The sequence below is a fragment of the Oncorhynchus masou genome, chromosome 1 (genome assembly GCF_036934945.1).
Source record: "Oncorhynchus masou masou isolate Uvic2021 chromosome 1, UVic_Omas_1.1, whole genome shotgun sequence".
Taxonomy (NCBI): Eukaryota; Metazoa; Chordata; class Actinopteri; order Salmoniformes; family Salmonidae; genus Oncorhynchus; species Oncorhynchus masou.
The window spans coordinates 3012363-3024862 of record NC_088212.1 but is presented as its reverse complement, the minus strand read 5'-3'; the positions used below and the strand labels follow the sequence as shown (position 1 = coordinate 3024862).

Here is a 12500-nt window from a genome sequence, read left to right as displayed (position 1 = left end):
AAGCCCCTGGACTGAGTCTGAAAGCCCTGGACTGAGTCTGAAAGCCCTGGACTGAGTCTGAAAGCCCCTGGACTGAGTCTGAAAGCCCCTGGACTGAGTCTGAAAGCCCTGTACTGAGTCTGAAAGCCCTGGACTGAGTCTGAAAGCCCCTGGACTGAGTCTGAAAGCCCCTGGACTGAATCTGAAAGCCCCTGGACTGAGTCTGAAAGCCCTGTACTGAGTCTGAAAGCCCTGGACTGAGTCTGAAAGCCCCTGGACTGAGTCTGAAAGCCCTGGACTGAGTCTGAAAGCCCTGGACTGAATCTGAAAGCCCTGGACTGAGTCTGAACGCCCCTGGACTGAGTCTGAAAGCCCTGGACTGAGTCTGAAAGCCCTGGACTGAATCTGAAAGCCCTGGACTGAGTCTGAAAGCCCTGGACTGAATCTGAAAGCCCCTGGACTGAGTCTGAAAGCCCCTGGACTGAGTCTGAAAGCCCCTGGACTGAGTCTGAAAGCCCTGGACTGAGTCTGAAAGCCCCTGGACTGAGTCTGAAAGCCCCTGGACTGAGTCTGAAAGCCCTGGACTGAGTCTGAAAGCCCTGGACTGAGTCTGAAAGCCCCTGGACTGAGTCTGAAAGCCCTGGACTGAGTCTGAAAGCCCCTGGACTGAGTCTGAAAGCCCCTGGACTGAGTCTGAAAGCCCCTGGACTGAGTCTGAAAGCCCTGTACTGAGTCTGAAAGCCCTGGACTGAGTCTGAAAGCCCCTGGACTGAGTCTGAAAGCCCCTGGACTGAATCTGAAAGCCCCTGGACTGAGTCTGAAAGCCCTGTACTGAGTCTGAAAGCCCTGGACTGAGTCTGAAAGCCCCTGGACTGAGTCTGAAAGCCCTGGACTGAGTCTGAAAGCCCTGGACTGAATCTGAAAGCCCTGGACTGAGTCTGAAAGCCCCTGGACTGAGTCTGAAAGCCCCTGGACTGAGTCTGAAAGCCCTGGACTGAGTCTGAAAGCCCCTGGACTGAATCTGAAAGCCCCTGGACTGTCTGAAAGCCCCTGGACTGAGTCTGAAAGCCCTGGACTGAGTGTGAAAGCCCCTGGACTGTCTGAAAGCCCCTGGACTGAGTCTGAAAGCCCTGGACTGAGTGTGAAAGCCCCTGGACTGAGTGTGAAAGCCCCTGGACTGTCTGAAAGGCCCTGGACTGAGTCTGAAAGCCCTGGACTGAGTCTGAAAGCCCCTGGACTGAGTCTGAAAGCCCTGGACTGAGTCTGAAAGCCCCTGGACTGAGTCTGAAAGCCCCTGGACTGAGTCTGAAAGCCCTGTACTGAGTCTGAAAGCCCCTGGACTGAGTCTGAAAGCCCCTGGACTGAGTCTGAAAGCCCTGGACTGAGTCTGAAAGCCTTGGACTGAGTCTGAAAGCCCCTGGACTGAGTCTGAAAGCCCTGGACTGAGTCTGAAAGCCCCTGGACTGAGTCTGAAAGCACCTGGACTGAATCTGAAAGCCCCTGGACTGAGTCTGAAAGCCCCTGGACTGTCTGAAAGCCCCTGGACTGAGTCTGAAAGCCCCTGGACTGTCTGAAAGCCCCTGGACTGAGTCTGAAAGCCCCTGGACTGTCTGAAAGCCCCTGGACTGAGTCTGAAAGCCCCTGGACTGTCTGAAAGCCCCTGGACTGAGTCTGAAAGCCCTGGACTGAGTCTGAAAGCCCTGGACTGAGTCTGAAAGCCCCTGGACTGAGTCTGAAAGCCCCTGGACTGAGTCTGAAAGCCCCTGGACTGAGTCTGAAAGCCCCTGGACTACAGTATATAGTGTATTACAAGACTCTGGACACTTTGTCTGGCCAATCTAGCCTTGATTAAACACAGCAATTAGCGAAGCCACGAGAAGCATTGTGGTGAAAGAAGGAGAGGCAGGCTGAGAGGCTGGTCTGGGCTTTGATGTCCCTCGGCCTGGGTTATTATCACACAAATCAACCTGTGGGGACAAGGAGACTGTACAATCTATCTATCAGCCTGATGAGTGAGCAGAACAGGCTCTTAGAACCTATTTAAAGCCCATCCAGGACAGGCGTGAGACGTCCCCGGATCCATGACCCAGCCAGCACTGAGAGGTCTGGAGAAAGATGGGGGGGGGACACAGGAAAGATGGGGAAGAGGGGTGGAGACGGGGGAGAGGGGGGAGACGAGGAAGAGGGTTGGAGACGGGGGAGATGGGTTAGAGATGGGACATGGGATAGAGGGTGAAAAGGGGGAGAGAGAGGAGAGACGGAGAGATGTGGGAGAGGGGAGAGATGGGGAGACGGAGAGATGTGGGAGAGGGGAGAGATGGGGAGACGGAGAGATGTGGGAGAGGGGAGAGATGGGGAGACGGAGAGATGTGGGAGAGGGGAGAGATGGGGAGACGGAGAGATGTGGGAGAGGGGAGAGATGGGGAGACGGAGAGATGTGGGAGAGGGGAGAGGGAAAGACATGGGAGAGGGGAGAGATGGGGAGACGGAGAGATGTGGGAGAGGGGAGAGATGGGGAGACAGAGAGATGTGGGAGTGGGGAGAGATGGGGAGACGGAGAGAGATGTGGGAGAGGGGAGAGATGGGGAGAGATGGGATGACGGAGAGATGTGGGAGTGGGGAGAGATGGGGAGACGGAGAGATGTGGGAGAGGGGAGAGATGGGGAGACGGAGAGATGTGGGAGAGGGGAGAGATGGGGAGACGGAGAGATGTGGGAGAGCAGAGAGATGGGGAGACGGAGAGACATGGGAGAGGGGAGAGACATGGGAGAGGGGAGAGATGGGGAGACGGAAAGACATGGGAAAGGGGAGAGACGGGGAGACGGAGAGACATGGGAGAGGGGAGAGACGGGGAGAGATGGGATGACGGAGAGAGATGTGGGAGTGGGGAGAGATGGGGAGACGGAGAGACATGGGAGAGGAGAGAGACGGGGAGACGGAGAGACATGGGAGAGGGGAGACGGAGAGACATGGGAGAGGGGAGAGATGGGGAGACGGAGAGATGTGGGAGAGGGGAGAGATGGGGAGACGGAGAGATGTGGGAGAGGGGAGAGACGGGGAGAGATGGGATGACGGAGAGAGATGTGGGAGTGGGGAGAGATGGGGAGACGGAGAGATGTGGGAGAGGAGAGAGATGGGGAGACGGGGAGACATGGGAGAGGAGAGAGACGGGGAGACGGAGAGACATGGGAGAGGGGAGAGATGGGGAGACGGAGAGATGTGGGAGAGGGGAGAGACGGGGAGAGATGGGATGACGGAGAGAGATGTGGGAGTGGGGAGAGATGGGGAGACGGAGAGATGTGGGAGAGGAGAGAGATGGGGAGACGGAGAGACATGGGAGAGGAGAGAGACGGGGAGACGGAGAGACATGGGGGAGGGGAGAGATGGGGAGACGGAGAGACATGGGAGAGGGGAGAGATGGGGAGACAGAGAGATGTGGGAGAGGGGAGAGATGGGGAGACGGAGAGATGTGGGAGAGGAGAGAGATGGGGAGACGGAGAGATGTGGGAGAGGGGAGAGATGGGGAGACGGAGAGATGTGGGAGAGGGGAGAGATGGGGAGACGGAGAGACATGGGAGAGGGGAGAGATGGGGAGACGGAGAGATGTGGGAGAGGGGAGAGATGGGGAGACGGAGAGATGTGGGAGAGGAGAGAGATGGGGAGACGGAGAGATGTGGGAGAGGGGAGAGATGGGGAGACGGAGAGATGTGGGAGAGGGGAGAGATGGGGAGACGGAGAGATGTGGGAGAGGGGAGAGATGGGGAGACGGAGAGAGTGGGGAGAGGGGAGAGATGGGGAGACGGAGAGATGTGGGAGAGGGGAGAGATGGGGAGACGGAGAGATGTGGGAGAGGGGAGAGATGGGGAGACGGAGAGAGATGTGGGAGTGGGGAGAGATGGGGAGACGGAGAGACATGGGAGAGGAGAGAGACGGGGAGACGGAGAGACATGGGAGAGGGGAGAGATGGGGAGACGGAGAGACATGGGAGAGGGGAGAGATGGGGAGACGGAGAGATGTGGGAGAGGGGAGAGATGGGGAGACGGAGAGACATGGGAGAGGGGAGAGATGGGGAGACAGAGAGATGTGGGAGAGGGGAGAGATGGGGAGACGGAGAGATGTGGTAGAGGAGAGAGATGGGGAGACGGAGAGATGTGGGAGAGGGGAGAGATGGGGAGACGGAGAGACATGGGAGAGGAGAGAGATGGGGAGACGGAGAGATGTGGGAGAGGGGAGAGATGGGGAGAGATGGGATGACGGAGAGAGATGTGGGAGTGGGGAGAGATGGGGAGACGGAGAGACATGGGAGAGGAGAGAGACGGGGAGACGGAGAGACATGGGAGAGGGGAGAGATGGGGAGACGGAGAGACATGGGAGAGGGGAGAGATGGGGAGACGGAGAGACATGGGAGATGGGAGAGATGGGGAGACGGAGAGACATGGGAGAGGGGAGAGATGGGGAGACGGGGAGATGTGGGAGAGGAGAGAGATGGGGAGACGGAGAGATGTGGGAGAGGAGAGAGATGGGGAGACGGAGAGATGTGGGAGAGGAGAGAGATGGGGAGACGGAGAGATGTGGGAGAGGAGAGTGATGGGGAGACGGAGAGATGTGGGAGAGGAGAGAGATGGGGAGACGGAGAGATGTGGGAGAGGAGAGAGATGGGGAGACGGAGAGATGTGGGAGAGGAGAGAGATGGGGAGACGGAGAGATGTGGGAGAGGAGAGAGATGGGGAGACGGAGAGATGTGGGAGAGGAGAGAGATGGGGAGACGGAGAGATGTGGGAGAGGAGAGAGATGGGGAGACGGAGAGATGTGGGAGAGGAGAGAGATGGGGAGACGGAGAGATGTGGGAGAGGAGAGAGATGGGGAGACGGAGAGATGTGGGAGAGGAGAGAGATGGGGAGACGGAGAGATGTGGGAGAGGAGAGAGATGGGGAGACGGAGAGATGTGGGAGAGGGGAGAGATGGGGAGACGGAGAGATGTGGGAGAGGGGAGAGATGGGGAGACGGAGAGATGTGGGAGAGGAGAGAGATGGGGAGACGGAGAGATGTGGGAGAGGGGAGAGATGGGGAGACGGAAAGAATCCTGACTTGAACCAAAAAAATTGATCATATTACTCCAGTGCCTCTCTACACTGGCTTCCTGTTAAGGCAAGGGCTGATTTCAAGGTTTTACTGCTAACCTACAAAGCATTACATGGGCTTGCTCCTACCTATCTCTCTGATTTGGTCCTGCCGTACATATCTACACGTACGCTACGGTCACAAGACGCAGGCCTCCTAATTGTCCCTAGAATTTCTAAGCAAACAGCTGGAGGCAGGGCTTTCTCCTATAGAGCTCCATTTTTATGGAACTGTCTGCCTACCCATGTCAGAGACGCAGACTCGGTCTCAACCTTTAAGTCTTTACTGAAGACTCATCTCTTCAGTGGGTCATATGATTGAGTGTAGTCTGGCCCAGGAGTGGGAAGGTGAACGGAAAGGCTCTGGAGCAACGAACCGCCCTTGCTGTCTCTGCCTGGCAGGTTCCCCTCTTTCCACTGGGATTCTCTGCCTCTAACCCTTTTACAGGGGCTGAGTCACTGGCTTACTGGTGCTCGTCCATGCTGTCCCTAGGAGGGGTGCGTCACTTGAGTGGGTTGAGTCACTGATGTGATCTTCCTGTCCGGGTTGGCGCCCCCCCTTGGTTGTGCCGTGGCGGAGATCTTTGTGGGCTATACGTGGCGTTGTCTCAGAATGGTAAGTTGGTGGTTGAAGATATCCCTCTAGTGGTGTGGGGGCTGTGCTTTGGCAAGATGGGTGGGGTTATATCCTGCTTGGTTGGCCCTGTTCGGGGGGTATTGTCGGATGGGGTCACAGTGTCTCCTGACCCCTGCTGTCTCAGTCTCCAGTATTTATGCTGCAGTAGTTTATGTGTCGGGGGGCTGGGGTCAGTCTGTTATATCTGGAGTATTTCTCCTGTCTCAGCCTCCAGTATTTATGCTGCAGTAGTTTATGTGTCGGGGGGCTGGGGTCAGTCTGTTATATCTGGAGTACTTCTCCTGTCTCAGCCTCCAGTATTTATGCTGCAGTAGTTTATGTGTCGGGGGGCTGGGGTCAGTTTGTTATATCTGGAGTACTTCTCCTGTCTCAGCCTCCAGTATTTATGCTGCAGTAGTTTATGTGTCGGGGGGCTAGGGTCAGTCTGTTATATCTGGAGTATTTCTCCTGTCCTATCCGGTGTCCTGTGTGAATTTAAGTGTGCTCCCAATGTCAAGTTCAATAGCCTTGTTCAAGCATTGTATAAATCCCTACACACGGAGTCCGAGGAACAGCCCAGCTCGTCAATTACCTATCAACTAGACTCCGTACCAGCACTGTTATCATAGTGATTTTCACCAAAAATGTCTACATTTTTGTGAAACCCCCCCCCCCATATAATTACTTTGATCAAAAGAAAATTGATTCTGATCACTCCTTCAAGTCCCAACTTCGGCAGACTCTTGTGGGAGTTTGACATCAGATAAACCGTATCCCTTCTAGCCATGAACATTGTACATTAATAATATGAATATGAATAGCACCTTCCACCAGAAACTGACCTGGCGACCCCTGACCTCTGCTCCTGTGCCCTTTGACCTACTGACCTGTCGGACGCCCACAGTGTCTAATTGCTGAGGCAAGGAGTGTTTGCGTCCGCCTCCTGTCGGTTTCTCCACCATGTCACTTCCCTCCTCTCCATTCTCCACGATCAGCTCGTCATCCTCTCCAACAGACTCCAGACGACTACCGCCCCCTGAAACAAATGGCATCAAAAGACATGAAGTCTCACAATCGAATCATCTTCTTCCATCTTCACCGTATTATAGAGCCCCATGCCCCTATATTTGTCTAAACGTGACCTCAATTTTAGTCACCACATGAAATAACACGGCATAATTATCCACTGGGCACAGACCTCAAGTCCACGTTGGATCAACATAATTTCACTGAAATGGCGTGGAAACAACATGATTCAACCAGGGTGTGCCCAGTGGGTAACTGCTGTCAATGACAGAGGTTAAAACTGTCGGTATAATCTTTACTGGAGGACAGCCAGTCAAACCAAACATTAGAACTATCCTCCCCTTTAATGAGGAACAATGACATTAGAACTATCCTCCCCTTTAATGAGGAACAATGACATTAGAACTATCCTCCCCTTTAATGGGGAACAATGACATTAGAACTATCCTCCCCTTTAATGAGGAACAATGACATTAGAACTATCCTCCCCTTTAATGGGGAACAATGACATTAGAACTATCCTCCCCTTTAATGAGGAACAATGACATTAGAACTATCCTCCCCTTTAATGGGGAACAATGACATTAGAACTATCCTCCCCTTTAATGAGGAACAATGGCATTATAAGAGAGGAGAGAGGAGTGGAGCTGGAATGGAGAGAGGAGTGGAGCTGGAATGGAGAGAGGAGTGGAGCTGGAATGGAGAGAGGAGTGGAGAGAGGAGTGGAGCTGGAATGGAGAGAGGAGTAGAGCTGGACTGGAGAGAGGAGTGTAGCTGCAATGGAGAGAGGAGTGGAGCTGGAATGGAGAGAAGAGTGGAGCTGGAATGGAGAGAGGAGTGGAGCTGGAATGGAGAGAGGAGTGGAGCTGGAATGGAGAGAGGAGTGGAGAGAGGAGTGGAGAGAGGAGTGGAGCTGGAATGGAGAGAGGAGTAGAGCTGGAATGTAGAGAGGAGTGGAGCTGGAATGGAGAGAGGAGTAGAGCTGGAATGGAGAGAGGAGTGGAGCTGGAATGGAGAGAGGAGTGGAGCTGGAATGGAGAGAGGAGTGGAGCTGAAATGGAGAGAGGAGTGGAGCTGGAATGGAGAGAGGAGTGGAGCTGGAATGGAGAGAGGAGTGGAGCTGGAATGGAGAGAGGAGTGGAGCTGGAATGGAGAGAGGAGTGGAGCTAGAATGTAGAGAGGAGTGGAGCTGGAATGGAGAGAGGAGTGGAGCTGGAATGGAGAGAGGAGTGGAGCTGGAATGGAGAGAGGAGTGGAGAGAGGAGTGGAGCTGGAATGGAGAGAGGAGTGGAGCTGGAATGGAGAGAGGAGTGGAGCTGGAATGGAGAGAGGAGTAGAGCTGGAATGGAGAGAGGAGTGGAGCTGGAATGGAGAGAGGAGTGGAGCTGGAATGGAGAGAGGAGTGGAGCTGGAATGGAGAGAGGAGTGGAGCTAGAATGTAGAGAGGAGTGGAGCTGGAATGGAGAGAGGAGTGGAGCTGGAATGGAGAGAGGAGTGGAGCTGGAATGGAGAGAGGAGTAGAGCTGGAATGGAGAGAGGAGTGGAGCTGGAATGGAGAGAGGAGTGGAGCTGGAATGGAGAGAAGAGTAGAGCTGGAATGGAGAGAGGAGTGGAGCTGGAATGGAGAGAGGAGTGGAGCTGGAATGGAGAGAGGAGTGGAGCTGGAATGGAGAGAGGAGTGGAGCTGGAATGGAGAGAGGAGTGGAGCTGGAATGGAGAGAGGAGTGGAGAGAGGAGTGGAGCTGGAATGGAGAGAGGAGTGGAGCTGGAATGGAGAGAGGAGTGGAGCTGGAATGGAGAGAGGAGTAGAGCTGGAATGGAGAGAGGAGTGGAGCTGGAATGGAGAGAGGAGTGGAGCTGGAATGGAGAGAGGAGTGGAGCTGGAATGGAGAGAGGAGTGGAGCTAGAATGTAGAGAGGAGTGGAGCTGGAATGGAGAGAGGAGTGGAGCTGGAATGGAGAGAGGAGTGGAGCTGGAATGGAGAGAGGAGTAGAGCTGGAATGGAGAGAGGAGTGGAGCTGGAATGGAGAGAGGAGTGGAGCTGGAATGGAGAGAGGAGTAGAGCTGGAATGGAGAGAGGAGTGGAGCTGGAATGGAGAGAGGAGTGGAGCTGGAATGGAGAGAGGAGTGGAGCTGGAATGGAGAGAGGAGTGGAGCTGGAATGGAGAGGGGAGTGGAGCTGGAATGGAGAGAGGAGTAGAGCTGGAATGGAGAGAGGAGTGGAGCTGGAATGGAGAGAGGAGTAGAGCTGGTATGGAGAGAGGAGTGGAGCTGGAATGGAGAGAGGAGTGGAGCTGGAATGGAGAGAGGAGTGGAGAGAGGAGTGGAGCTGGAATGGAGAGAGGTGTGGAGCTGGAATGGAGAGAGGAGTGGAGCTGGAATGGAGAGAGGAGTGGAGCTGGAATGGAGAGGGGAGTGGAGCTGGAATGGAGAGAGGAGTGGAGCTGGAATGGAGAGAGGAGTGGAGCTGGTATGGAGAGAGGAGTGGAGCTGGAATGGAGAGAGGAGTAGAGCTGGAATGGAGAGAGGAGTGGAGCTGGTATGGAGAGAGGAGTGGGGCTGGAATGGAGAGAGGAGTAGAGCTGGAATGGAGAGAGGAGTGGAGCTGGAATGGAGAGAGGAGTGGAGCTGGAATGGAGAGAGGAGTGGAGCTGGAATGGAGAGAGGAGTGGAGCTGGAATGGAGAGGGGAGTGGAGCTGGTATGGAGAGGGGAGTGGAGCTGGAATGGAGGGAGGAGTAGAGCTGGACTGGAGAGAGGAGTGGAGCTGGTATGGAGAGAGGAGTGGAGCTGGAATGGAGAGAGGAGTGGAGCTGGAATGGAGAGGGGAGTGGAGCTGGAATGGAGAGAGGAGTGGAGAGAGGAGTGGAGCTGGAATGGAGAGAGGAGTGGAGCTGGAATGGAGAGAGGAGTGGAGCTGGAATGGAGAGAGGAGTGGAGCTGGAATGGAGAGAGGAGTGGAGCTGGAATGGAGAGAGGAGTGGAGCTGGAATGGAGAGAGGAGTGGAGCTGGAATGGAGAGAGGAGTGGAGAGAGGAGTGGAGCTGGAATGGAGAGAGGAGTGGAGCTGGAATGGAGAGAGGAGTGGAGAGAGGAGTGGAGCTGGAATGGAGAGAGGAGTGGAGCTGGAATGGAGAGATGAGAGGAGCTGGTATGGAGAGAGGAGTGGAGCTGGAATGGAGAGAGGAGTAGAGCTGGAATGGAGAGAGGAGTGGAGCTGGTATGGAGAGAGGAGTGGAGCTGGAATGGAGAGAGGAGTAGAGCTGGAATGGAGAGAGGAGTGGAGCTGGAATGGAGAGAGGAGAGGAGCTGGAATGGAGAGAGGAGTGGAGCTGGAATGGAGAGAGGAGTGGAGCTGGAATGGAGAGGGGAGTGGAGCTGGTATGGAGAGGGGAGTGGAGCTGGAATGGAGGGAGGAGTAGAGCTGGACTGGAGAGAGGAGTGGAGCTGGTATGGAGAGAGGAGTGGAGCTGGAATGGAGAGAGGAGTGGAGCTGGAATGGAGAGGGGAGTGGGACTGGAATGGAGAGAGGAGTGGAGAGAGGAGTGGAGCTGGAATGGAGAGAGGAGTGGAGCTGGAATGGAGAGAGGAGTGGAGCTGGAATGGAGAGAGGAGTGGAGCTGGAATGGAGAGAGGAGTGGAGCTGGAATGGAGAGAGGAGTAGAGCTGGAATGGAGAGAGGAGTGGAGCTGGAATGGAGAGAGGAGTGGAGCTGGAATGGAGAGAGGAGTGGAGCTGGAATGGAGAGAGGAGTAGAGCTGGAATGGAGAGAGGAGTGGAGCTGGAATGGAGAGAGGAGTGGAGCTGGAATGGAGAGAGGAGTGGAGCTGGAATGGAGAGAGGAGTGGAGAGAGGAGTGGAGCTGGAATGGAGAGAGGAGTGGAGCTGGAATGGAGAGAGGAGTGGAGAGAGGAGTGAAGCTGGAATGGAGAGAGGAGTGGAGCTGGAATGGAGAGAGGAGTGGAGCTGGAATGGAGAGAGGAGTGGAGCTGGAATGGAGAGAGGAGTGGAGCTGGAATGGAGAGAGGAGTGGAGCTGGAATGGAGAGAGGAGTGGAGCTGGAATGGAGAGAGGAGTGGAGCTGGAATGGAGAGAGGAGTAGAGCTGGAATGGAGAGAGGAGTGGAGCTGGAATGGAGAGAGGAGTGGAGAGAGGAGTGGAGAGAGGAGTGGAGCTGGAATGGAGAGAGGAGTAGAGCTGGAATGTAGAGAGGAGTGGAGCTGGAATGGAGAGAGGAGTAGAGCTGGAATGGAGAGAGGAGTAGAGCTGGAATGGAGAGAGGAGTGGAGCTGGAATGGAGAGAGGAGTGGAGCTGGAATGGAGAGAGGAGTGGAGCTGGAATGGAGAGAGGAGTGGAGCTGGAATGGAGAGGGAGTGGAGCTGGTATGGAGAGGGAGTGGAGCTGGAATGGAGGGAGGAGTAGAGCTGGACTGGAGAGAGGAGTGGAGCTGGTATGGAGAGAGGAGTGGAGCTGGAATGGAGAGAGGAGTGGAGCTGGAATGGAGAGGGGAGTGGAGCTGGAATGGAGAGAGGAGTGGAGAGAGGAGTGGAGCTGGAATGGAGAGAGGAGTGGAGTTGGAATGGAGAGAGGAGTGGAGCTGGAATGGAGAGAGGAGTGGAGCTGGAATGGAGAGAGGAGTGGAGCTGGAATGGAGAGAGGAGTGGAGCTGGAATGGAGAGAGGAGTGGAGCTGGAATGGAGAGAGGAGTGGAGAGAGGAGTGGAGCTGGAATGGAGAGAGGAGTGGAGCTGGAATGGAGAGAGGAGTGGAGCTGGAATGGAGAGAGGAGTGGAGCTGGAATGGAGAGAGGAGTGGAGCTGGAATGGAGAGAGGAGTAGAGTATCTGCCTTCTCTCTCGCTCCGGTATCACCCAGCCTTTTTAATTTCCTTCATCAGTGTTCTGTTAATCAGGTTCTGTTGTATTTATTTAGCCTACCGACGAGTCGACCAAGGTCACACAGCCTGTGTAGTTAATAGCAAGACAACCACGAGCCCATGCAACACTGGGGACGTTTACATTTGTATATATAGGCGAGTGTAACTTTGTAAGAGCAGTGCTAACTAATGTTGTCTCTGAACTGTCGAATGGGAGCGCAACAGAGCCAGTTACAACTGAAGTATCTAATCATCAGTAGACGAGAGAAAACACAGAGGCTACACATCATCAACTAGGTCCTGGTTCAATAGCCTGAGAGAAAACACAGAGGCTACACATCATCAACTAGGTCCTGGTTCAATAGCCTGAGAGAAAACACAGAGGCTACACATCATCAACTAGGTCCTGGTTCAATAGCCTGAGAGAAAACACAGAGGCTACACATCATCAACTAGGTCCTGGTTCAATAGCCTGAGAGAAAACACAGAGGCTACACATCATCAACTAGGTCCTGGTTCAATAGCCTGAGAGAAAACACAGAGGCTACACATCATCAACTAGGTCCTGGTTCAATAGCCTGAGAGAAAACACAGCAGCGACACATCATCAACTAGGTCCTGGTTCAATAGCCTGAGAGAAAACACAACAGCGACACATCATCAACTAGGTCCTGGTTCAATAGCCTGAGAGAAAACACAGAGGCTACACATCATCATCTAGGTCCTGGTTCAATAGCCTGAGAGAAAACACAGAGGCTACACATCATCAACTAGGTCCTGGTTCAATAGCCTGAGAGAAAACACAGCAGCGACACATCATCAACTAGGTCCTGGTTCAATAGCCTGAGAGAAAACACAGCAGCTACACATTACTACGACTAGGTC

At 54.5% G+C, this 12500-nt stretch overlaps 1 protein-coding gene across 4 annotated transcripts in view; it reads right to left on the bottom strand.

The window, feature by feature from the left end:
• Positions 1 to 12500, bottom strand: part of pdzd2 (PDZ domain containing 2) — a 197690-nt gene that overhangs the window by 74364 nt on the left and 110826 nt on the right. For all 4 annotated transcript variants that reach the window (XM_064929142.1, XM_064929218.1, XM_064929302.1 and 1 more), the window contains one exon: positions 6603 to 6751. In XM_064929142.1, coding sequence (XP_064785214.1) covers positions 6603 to 6751 — 149 coding nt within the window. The remainder of the gene's footprint in view (positions 1 to 6602; positions 6752 to 12500) is intronic.